Below are 10,336 nucleotides of genomic sequence, written 5' to 3'. Positions count from 1 at the left end.
TTCAGCCATAGTTGACGCTTGGAGAATCAGGTCTCTCGCCCAGTAGATTGGCCTGCTCCGAGTTCTTGGCAGTTGGTTTGGGGTAGAGGAGTTCTGGAAGGGGTTTCTGCCTCTATAGGCATCCTCTGGCGAGAAGTTGGCTTGGCGCTTTTTTGGTGGTAGGATTTGGGATTTCAAAGACGCTCTCTTGGCTGGCTGGTTGCTGGGTAGGAGTGGCTGGTAGGGGTCCTCTCTGTCCATTTCCCTGTCGATCTGAGCCTCTGGGCCTAGGCTCTCTTGTCTCTGTTCTAGCACTTGGGCTTCGATAGTATCGCTTTCTGGTGGCATTCTGTTGCTGGGGTTCTCTTATTACTAAGCAGAGTGGTCTGTGTGTTTTTGTTTTAAGTGTGAGACGTGTCTTGACTATCTGCTCTTATAGCTTATAGCTCCACAGCGCGCACGCTGCACGTCTTAAAACTTGCTGTAATTAGTTTCTTGTAAGGGATTTGTATATATTTAACAAAAATTACACCTATTCTAGAAAACTTGACGTTGGTGTTGTGAAATGCGCGTACGTTGATGTAGTTATTAGTAGAGGTAAGTGAATTGCTGCGTCGCTTTCCCTCGCGACAAAGCAATTGTCCCATAGTGAAACACTAATCAATAGTCTTGTTTCCCAATGCCCTACAAAAAAAACGCCCAAGTATATGCACCTCGGAACCCAACGCAAACACCTCGTTGGCGAGCTCCCTACCGCGTAACCAAAAAAACATGTCCGATTCAAATCAATGTGGGGGTATAGGAACAGAATACAACCGCAGCAACCCAGTGCTCGCCAAATTCCCCTGCGTAGCTTGCCAAATACGCTGAATCCAAACCAAGAATCTAAGCCCAAAGTACATGCAAGTCTTCTCTAGCCTCAAGCGCTTTTAGCAAATGAGAATGCAGTCGCTATGTTCACGACAGCCATTAATGTTGCAACCAGATGTCGCCCCCTTCGCCCCTTTCCCATTTCTTCCATGCTATTTCATATGCTTCTTCTAGATCGCCGACCCATCGTTTGGTGTCGAAGAGAGCGCTGGTCCAGCGCGACTCGTAGAGCATACGTCGTAATTCGCTCAGTCGTCCCGTGGGTCGGTGACCCTCGTAAGAATAATCGCGTGTCAAGCGGACCGCCATTTCCTCATACTCATCATCATTTGCTGCAATGAGCTCTTTTGCAGCCTGTGCACCCGCAGGCGTCTTGGGCAATGCGCCTTTGAGAATCGAAGCTGCCATTCGAGAGCACATCTTGTACTTGTACCGTGGTAGCGTGAGCAGTGGCGTGCCAGACCAAAGCACGTCAGCGGCTGTTGTATGTGCATTGCATTCCGGCGTATCAAGGAAAAGATCGCAGACACGCGCGCGAGAAATATGCTGATGCTTCTGTGCAACGTCGGTGAACATGATGCGACTGGCGACTTCGGCGCCGGCCCACATGAGAGCCGTGTGCTTAAGGTTCGTCTCGCCGAGATCAGGAAATCGCAACAGCCAGAGAACGGCATTGGGTATCTTCTCAAGGATACGTAACCAAGTGCGGAACGTCGTGGGTTCGATCTTCCCTACAGTTAGTAGGCATTCAGCAAAGTCATGGGGCTTTGATTTACCTTGTACAGCTGGTTGAAGTTTGCAAGGATGATGGCATTGTCGGAAAGATTCGGAAAGATCTCCTTGCGCATCGCCCATCTTCGGTGTTGCTCTTCTTCCCAGCTTAGTTGTTGACCTTGAGAGTCTGGAGCACTCTGTCGGTGGTCGCAGCAGAAGAAGGTATCCCTGCAGAAAACAATATTCTCTCCGTAGATCCATTTATCGTCAGTGCTACCGCTGTTGTCGTCCACGAGGGCGTCTTCGAGATCAACGTTACGACGCCATTGACGCAGAGTATCCGGCGGGACAGCAGTGTCGTCGGCAAGCAAGTAATCGCACCATTCGGCGCCAAGAGTACCTGCAAAGCCCATAAAGGCCATCTGGATGGGAGCGGCGCGGGCAGCAAAGACCTCGTTCCTTGCTCCTCTCGTGTAACCATTCAAGTTGACCAGGATGTGTATGCCGTCGCTCGTGATCTGGTGCACCAATCGTTCTGCAGGCCAGCCGCTGGCGTCATAGAAGACAGGAGATTCCTTCTCGATTTGCTTGCGATGCTCGGATCCGTCACTCGCAGTTGTTGCATAGCAGTATGCCTTTACGCGGCTTGGGTCATGCAGCCCAAACACAGACTGCATCAGATGCGCCAGTGGATGGTTGTTGAAGTCGGACGATACGTAGCCAACTTTGAGATATGGCTTCGGCGGCGCAGGGGGCTGATAAACAGTCGGTGGAAGCCAAGGAACCCGCAACGTCGAGCATGAGATGCGTAGGCCGTTGCGTTGCGAAATGAGACGGATTTGCTTGGCTGACATGGGGCAGGTAAAGGTGTGAAAGGGCAGCACAGTGGGCGCTGCAGGTACCGTCAAGGCTGCCGGCAGCTGGGGTCTTTTGTACGAGGCCGATGGTCGCTGCTTGCCAGTAATGTAACGATCCTGATACCACTGCCAAGTCATCCATCGGATGGCACGCTCGACGAGACGCACAATGCGAGCTCCTTCCCACTTTTGGCCTTTCCACTTGGACAGCACTCGTCTCATGCTGTCTTCCTTGTCCTTGATGCCTTGCGCATCGTTGGCGGCAAGAGCAAATGGACGCACAATGTCTTGAACGAAGCCTTCGTCCATGATGCCTCGGCCCCAGTCCTCGCCGTCAGCAAGCTGCTTCTCGACAAGTTTCACAACCTTGTAAATCCATCCTGAACTGGAAGCGCCCGGGATAGCCGCATCCAAGAGCATACCATTATCATTGACATGCCAGCGGTCCCTCGAACCTTGATCCTCGGCTATGCCGCCTCTTCCAGCCCAGTTGCAGACCGAATTGAGGGCATTGGCAAGGCCGCAAACAGCTTCGGCAAAGTCAGGGCTCGACTTTACAGCCTTGCGGTAGTAAAAGATGGCATCGGCAATGCGTCCCTTGTCCTTGACGGCATTGGCGAGATTGGCGAGAGCAATGTCGAAGCCTTGATCACAATGGACTGCTTTTTCGTACATGTTGATTGCATGATCCAGCTGGCCAATGTCTTTCAAGAGGCTACCGAGATTGGTGTAGAGATGGGCATGTGATGAATCCAATTGGAGTCCGTAAGAGTAGTAGGCAAGCGCCAGAGCAACGCCACTGCCCGGAACTAGGCCGGGGATTTGGGGCTGTCCAAAAGCATGTGCTACGGAACTTGGTTTCGAAGGGGCAGATTGCTGGAAGCTAGCAAGTAGAATGCCAACGTTGTTAGCTGTTGACGGGCTAGGCTGCAGGGACAATGACAGATAGTAGAGAGCCAGAATCTCTCGTACCCCGTAGTGGCTCTGGTATGCGGGAGCCTTTGGCGCATTGGTAGCCATGCCGTCTTGGAATATTTTGGCTAGTGAGAGTAACGAATTGCTTGTAGTCGATATGGCTGCTTTCCGGGAGAGTCCCTCGCTAGAGACATGCTTCAGGCCAGGGAGCTGGCCGTGAGGCGGGAAGCAAAGATGAGCCGTCCTGGTCGCTGCATCGGGCGGCAGCAGAATTGGATCTGTCGAGGGTGGCACACGACGGCCACCTGGCGAGCGTTCAACAACATCGTATCCAACGACAGCAAGAATACGCTTGATGAGGCCATCGATTCCGTTGGCGTGTGACCCGGCTCCAATAAGCACTGCGTTCTCAAAGGCCTTGGCAGCGCCAGCATTGTCACCAAGAGCATAAAGCATATTGCCTTTGGCATGCACCAATGCAAGAATGCGGCCGTTGTCGCAGCCTGCAATGGCGTATCCACTCGAGCCGAAGCCAGGCTGATCCGATCCGGGCAGCTCATCCAGTTCCTTGAAGACGGATTCCTCCTCACCTTCAAATTCAAAAACAGGTCTGTCAGATGCTTCCGAAAGACTGGACTCGCTGATGGTAGAGGCCGAGCGTTCGCTCTCGGCTTCCAGGCTGCGTAGGGCGTCTGCTCTCTTGACGAACCTTAGCTGTCGTTCGACTTCTTCAATGACCTGAACAGCCTCTCGGCCTTTGTGGTCACTACAGAGCAGACCAATCAGGTGCTCGACAGCCTCGAAATAGCTAGGACGGAGCTTAACAGCACGTCTCCAGTAATTCTCGGCTTCGCGCTTTTGCTGGAGAGCAAGCATGGTAGCCGCCAGATTTGAGATGGCTTCGACATGGCTACATGGCATTAGCATGGATCAAGTATTTTTTTTAAGAGGGGGAAATTGGTGCGTTGCTCACTCTTTATCCAAGGTCAAAATATGTTTATACCAGTCTTGGGCTTTTTGGTAGTCGCCCAGTGCGTAGGCAAGACAACCACCAAGAAGCATACCATCTATCCAAGTCCATTTGCTTTCTTCGCAGTGTTTAGTGATTGTCTCTAGAGCAGAAGCAGTGGTCACGCTTGGAGGGACAACATGTTGGAGGCTCTGGTGAGCACTGGCAACGGAGCCGGACATTCGGCGCAAAGTACGTGGCGGTTCGATAGCCGAGACATGGGGTAGCATGGGGTGTTGTAATGGCACTGCCCCTTGCCACGGTTGGCCACTAGGGTCAGGAGCGCCCATGGACCATGCTGACACGGAGCGCGAGTGCGGTAGTTGAGGTCTCTTGGGCGCGAATTCTGCGCCGGAGTGAGGCGACACGTAGTGGTTGGGGGCTGGATAAGAGACACGGCGTTCTAGCGAGGGGTGGGGACTGAGGGAAGAGCTACCGCCAGGCTGCCGGGGCGGCTTCGGGTAGATGTGAGGTCGGTGCTGCACGCGGCCATGGCTATGTGAAGTGGCCTTTCTGGTTGCTTGCAAGTGCCTCAGCATGTCGACGTACACGGCATGAGCCCAGGCGAACACCTTATCCCTAGGCTGTTCGGCGGGCGATTGTGTGCCAAAGTCAGTGAGCGGCAGGCTGGGCATGTGCTCAGCAACCGGCGTCGTCTGACCAGAATGCAAAAAGTCTTGAGGACGCTGTGTCAGAGGCGGTGGAAGGGGTTGATTTTGATAGTCTAATGCAGGATTTGGTGGAGGCTGTCCAAATGGCTGGAAGTCTAGTTGGGGCCTCGGGGGGTGAGCGTAGGCACCATGGGCATAGTCGAGTTGAACAGGATTCTGCTGATGATGAGAAAAGGTGGGCACAACATTGCTGTAGGGGTGACCTAGAAAGGGATTGCTGCGCGGATGAGTCCAATTCTGAGTGTGATGAAGTAAAAATCGCGGATCGCGCATGGCGGCAGGGCGATAGGGAATATAGGTGCCGTCGTGCCAATAGGGACCATATGGGCCCTGGTCATTGGAAACGGTAGGGTTCAAAGGCGTCTGAAAGGGAGGGCCCATGGGGCCGCAGAAGGGATGTGCATACATCTGGTAGGGCTCAAGAGGCTGCAATGGGGGTATTTGGTTGAGCATCGAGTCAATCTGTGGTAAGTGCTGGCCCAAGAGGCCGGAGCCCGTCTCGAAGTAGCGACTGGCACTCCATTCAGCCGGGTCGCGGTGGTTCTGGGCATGCAGAGCGGGCGAGCGCAGAGGGAGGTCCTGCTTGAGGCCGTAGGGTATGCTCGACTCGGCCGTCACGGGGAGCAGAATGTGCTTGGTTGCATGGGGCTCGCCGCTCTGCTCGACCGAGGTGCCGTCATAGGCGGCGGCCAAGATGCCATTTGGCGTCTTGCGGCGCAGCATGTGCTCTGCGGGCTTGGGAGTGCGGCCGGGCTCTGCGGGGGGCGAGCCGTAGGCGTTGTGTCTGGAAAGCGGGTGAGCGTACTGCTGGGGGATGGCGTGGTGGGCGAGGGCGCGCGCCTCGAGCGGGGGTGCATTGCGCAGGTAGGAAGCGTGTGACGGGGCAGGTGCGATGTTGTTGTAGCCTAGGGTGGAGGGAAGCTGCGACGGCGGCTGCGGGGGGTAGGGCCGGACCATAGTCATGGTGGGGGGTGGTGTGGAGGCGGTGGTGTATCAAACAGGCAGCGAGCGTCGTCGTCGTCGTCGTCGTCGTGTGTGTGAGGGTGGATGCGTGTGCGTGTGCGTGTGCGTGTGCGAGTGTGTATACGTGTGTGTGTATGTGTGTAGGTGTAGGTGTAGGTGTCGGGCTGGGGGCGACTGGTGGTGCAGAAAGCCGGATGACAACAACGCCCACAGCACAGCTTCACCGGGAGCGGCTGGTGCCTATGCCTTCGCGGAATCGTCGCCCGTGTGGTGCGCTTGACATGTCTTTGGGGGGGGGGCGTGGGTCGGATTCCTCAGCACCGGGTGTCCGCGTGCTGGCACGACACCAGCAGAGAGACCCCGGCAGTGGATTTGCGGACAGGTTTCACTCAGCAGCCGGCGCAGTGGTGACGAGACGGGGTAGCGGCGGCGTCGGCGGCGGCAGCAGCAGCAGCAGCAGCAGCTACGGCGACGGTAATGGCGATGGCGACGGTAATGGCGATGGCGATGGTGACGGCGACGGCGACGGAGACGGAGGTGCAGACGGGGCGAAGTTTTGGCGGACTTGGATGCAGTGTAGGAAAAGGCGTCAGCAAGCGATGGGGGGGGGGGGTGGAGAGCAAGGCGGCAGAGCGGAAATTCTATTATTGCAGCGACGGGGTGCCAGACGTGTCGCTGGGCCGAAGCGTGTAGGCAGCGTAGCGCAGCCACTCGCACGCACGAGAGCCGCGTGGGACGGCGACGGCGACAAAGACGGAGGAACTGGGGACTGGGACTGGGGACTGGAGACTGGGGGACTGGGACCTGAGTGAGTGAGTGAGCAAGAGAGAGTGAGAGAGGGAGAAAAAAGAGGCGCACGGCAGCGGCCTGGGGAACACCTAGTCGGCGTGATGCGGGCTGTCACGTCACGTCGTCACGTCGTCGTGGTGGGGTGTGGAAGAGAGCGAGGACGAGGATGGGATGGGACGGCAGCAGCACAGCAGCACAGCAAGCTTCGCAAACCCGCGGGCTTGATGGGCTGGACGAGAAAGAAAGAAAGAAGAAAAAAAGGGCGGCGGCTTGGTGGGCTGCTTTTTCACGCCCGCACTCAGGCACTCAGGCACTCAGTCGCTCAGTCGCTCTCCCGCTCTCTCGCTCTCGCGCACTCTGTGTCGCGCTCGCCCACGGCGGATGGGCGGATGGGCGGGTGCAGAGCGGTGGCTTGAGAGCATGCGAAGATGTGGACGCGCTACAGCAAGCCGCCAGCGACGGCGGCTTGCAAGGGGGCGACGCCTCGTCCATCCAACGCTCACGGCGATCCCCATGGCTCCATGCCCCCATCATCAGCCGCCCGCCCTCCATCATCAGCCATCCACCAGCCATGCACCCGCATCCACCCACCCACCCACCCCCAAGCCTGCAGGTGCCGCAATATCCACCAACATGCATCATCCTCCAACACGCTGCCCCCCATGCCCATGCCCGGCCCTTGACTCGCCCAAGCTTTTGCCTGCCTGCCTGCCTGCCTGCCCGCTTGCTTACCGTCTGCCGCTTTTTGCTCCCCTCCCCTCCCCCCCTCAAAAAAAAACAAAAAAAAACAAAAGGGAATGGCTCATCGGGCGTGCCCACACTCGCAGCGCGGCTTCATGAGGCTTTTGCATCAAACCACGCCTGCTAGCCCGCCCGCCAAGCACATCGAGGTCATGGCTGCTGCAGCCGTTTCATGTGCCATGTCCATCTGCATACATGGCCCAAAGCTACCGACATGGCGGTCCTCGCTCGTCCATCTACTAAACTACCACCACTACTACTAGGTCTACTACTACTACTACTACTACTACTACTACTACTGCTATGCAATACATCTACAACTACCATCTACACAACAAGCAAATGTTGACCGCGGAAAAGGACCACTGATGCCACAAATCATGTGCATCGCGGTGAGTAATGGGTCGGTTTTCTCTTCTTCACACCAAAATAGGCCTATACAGTAGGCAAAGTAAGGGCCAGAGTGTTGGTGAAGTGAACATCACAAAGCGCCGGTTCCTCGTGCGCGTCTGACGGCTGCCCATTGCTAGCCCATCACCACACCAGCCTTGGCCGGAACCCTACATCAAGCATGCTCCCCTGTGCTGCACACATGCTGCACACATGCTGCCCACCTCGACACCAATCGTCCCTCCATGCCACCGACTGCTACGGCACAATCTGCCTGTCTGTCGGTAGCCATGCGCTTGCTTGGAGCGCCGCATGCGCCCGTCCCACCCAGCCCTGTTGCCTGCACCACGTGCAACCAACGCCAAAGCCACTCAGACACTGAGCGCAATCGGGCGCCCGTAGTCGAGCGTGCGGAGGATGCTGCAAACGTGTGCAATGCTGGGGAAAAGGTGCGAGTCGTCAGTGGTGTAGTAGAGCAGGCAGGTGGATGGGGGAGAAGGAAGGGTTTTGGCTCGCAGAAATTTCTATGCACTTGTATCCAAGCGCGCTGCTTAGTCACCCCGCCCGGACCTACCTTCCGCCGAACTGGGGCTTGATGTAATGTGGCATTATGTACGAAAGTCCACCGTGTCAACCGTCCGAAGCGCCCTCTTCCAGACGCCTCCCTCTTCCTCCTCCTCCTCCTCCCGCCTACTCGCCCACACTCGCCGGCCAGCCCCTTTGCTGCCCACGGTTGGACTTTTCGCCTTCACCATGGCCGATCAGGATCCCCCACCACAACACGAGGGCGGCCCTCAAGACGGCCCACCGCCGGGCTCCATTGCCATTCCCATACCCCTCGGCCCCAATGGCGAACGGCCCACCCCCGAGCAGATCCAGCAGATCCAGATGCAACTGGCAGCCGAGGCACAGAAGCACGGAATCTCGATCCAGGAATACGTCCAAAGACTGCGACAACAAGCCATGGCCCAGCAGATGCAGCAACAGCAGATGCAGCAGCAACAGCAGCAGCAGCAGCAACAGCAGCAGCCCATCCAGCCAGGCCCCCCTAAACCCGAAGCGCTTGCTGTCGCCAATTGGCTCAAGTCGCAGGACCTAAAGCCCAGGACGGTTGTGCACGACGAGAAGCGAAAAGACATGTTCAGAGGTAGCCATGCGCCCTCCCCCGCCGTCTTGGTAGCCATGCCACGCTGGTGCTAACCTGCAACAGTCAAGCGAGCCATACGCGCCCTCCAGTCCCCCGCATACCAAAAGGCCCGCGCCAAGAACCCTCTGCTGCCCGAAGTTACCGACCGCGCATCCGCCGAGAACTGCTTCAAACTTCTGCCGCTCTCGCTTCTTGCCCTCCGTGTCTCCAAGGTCGACGAAGACGCACACGAAGGCCACAACCATGCAAAGCCCAAGCGCATCAAGGGACTGTGGACGGTCAAGATTGAGCAGCACCAGGAGGCAAACGACGACAACTACTACATCTGGCTATACGAGGGCTCGCAATGGAAGCAGAAGCTGTACGCGGTCGGAGCCCTGATTCTGGTCATTGCCGTTGTCCTGTTCCCGCTTTGGCCGCTTATGCTGCGACAAGGTGTCTGGTACCTCAGCATGGGCATGCTTGGACTGATTGGACTGTTTTTTGCCATGGCCATTGTCCGACTGATTCTGTTCATCATTACCATTTTTGTTGCGCCGCCCGGTCTCTGGCTGTACCCCAACTTGTTTGAGGATGTTGGTTTCTTCGACTCGTTCCGGCCTGTATGGGCGTGGCAAGAGGTATGTTTTTTTTTATTTTTGGTGCCGTGAATGCATGTGTATTGAGGCGCATACTAAATTAATTTTTAGACTCCCGAAGACATCAAGGCAAAGAAGGCTGCAAAGAAGGAGCGAAAAGCCGCCAAGCTAGCAGCAAAAGCTGCTGGTGGAAAGGCGAAGAAGGGCGGTCACCACCATGAGGCAGCGTCTCCGGCCCATGCGCAAGCTGCTCCAGCTCCTGTACCGGTAGATAGCGCACCGCAGCCAACTGGATCGGAATCAGCACCAGCGGGGGGTGAGGTTATGCAGCGGCCACAGCGGGCGACGGTGGAGGAAGTCGAAGACGAGTGAGCAATGTCCAAGTAGAGGAGAAAGAGAAAGAAAGAGAGAGAGAGAGAGTGTGTGTGTGTGTGTGTGTATGTGGGTATGTGGGTATGACAGAGTATGAGAGGTAGAGAGGAATGAGAAATTTTGAACTATGTCATTCTTGCATGGGTTAGCCGGAGCATAGGCGTTCCGGGCACGAAGATGGGGTTGGGAGGAAATTCCATGGTATGTACAGAGAGGGCGGATTTGTGGAAAATGGATGATGAAAGCTTTCAATCTTTTGTAATCATGTTTTGTGTTTATTGTTAACGTATGTGGCAAGCGAGCGCCGCAGGTAAGCGAGCGCCGCACCCCACCAAACCTGC

At 56.3% G+C, this 10,336-nt stretch overlaps 2 protein-coding genes across 2 annotated transcripts; one reads left to right on the top strand and one right to left on the bottom strand.

The window, feature by feature from the left end:
* Positions 1 to 754: 754 nt before the first annotated feature.
* SETTUDRAFT_47159 (glycosyltransferase family 41 protein) lies at positions 755 to 5,978 on the bottom strand (the record flags this gene model as incomplete). Its single annotated transcript, XM_008026369.1, has 3 exons — positions 755 to 1,575; positions 1,626 to 4,245; positions 4,309 to 5,978. The coding sequence occupies 3 exons, from the start codon at positions 5,976 to 5,978 to the stop codon at positions 949 to 951; spliced, it is 4,917 nt and encodes a 1,638-aa protein (XP_008024560.1). The 3' UTR covers positions 755 to 948.
* Positions 5,979 to 8,415: 2,437 nt separating this feature from the next.
* On the top strand, positions 8,416 to 10,215 carry SETTUDRAFT_168830 (uncharacterized protein). The gene is made up of 3 exons (XM_008026392.1): positions 8,416 to 9,045; positions 9,109 to 9,665; positions 9,735 to 10,215. Exons 1-3 carry the CDS (start codon positions 8,499 to 8,501, stop codon positions 9,993 to 9,995), a joined length of 1,365 nt encoding a protein of 454 aa, XP_008024583.1. The 5' UTR covers positions 8,416 to 8,498; the 3' UTR covers positions 9,996 to 10,215.
* Positions 10,216 to 10,336: the final 121 nt, after the last annotated feature.

The sequence above is a fragment of the Exserohilum turcica genome, assembly GCF_000359705.1.
Source record: "Exserohilum turcica Et28A unplaced genomic scaffold SETTUscaffold_18, whole genome shotgun sequence".
In the NCBI taxonomy this organism is placed as follows: Eukaryota; Fungi; Ascomycota; class Dothideomycetes; order Pleosporales; family Pleosporaceae; genus Exserohilum; species Exserohilum turcicum.
The sequence above is the reverse complement of the archived record's forward strand: the minus strand, read 5'-3'. Positions and strand labels throughout refer to the sequence as shown.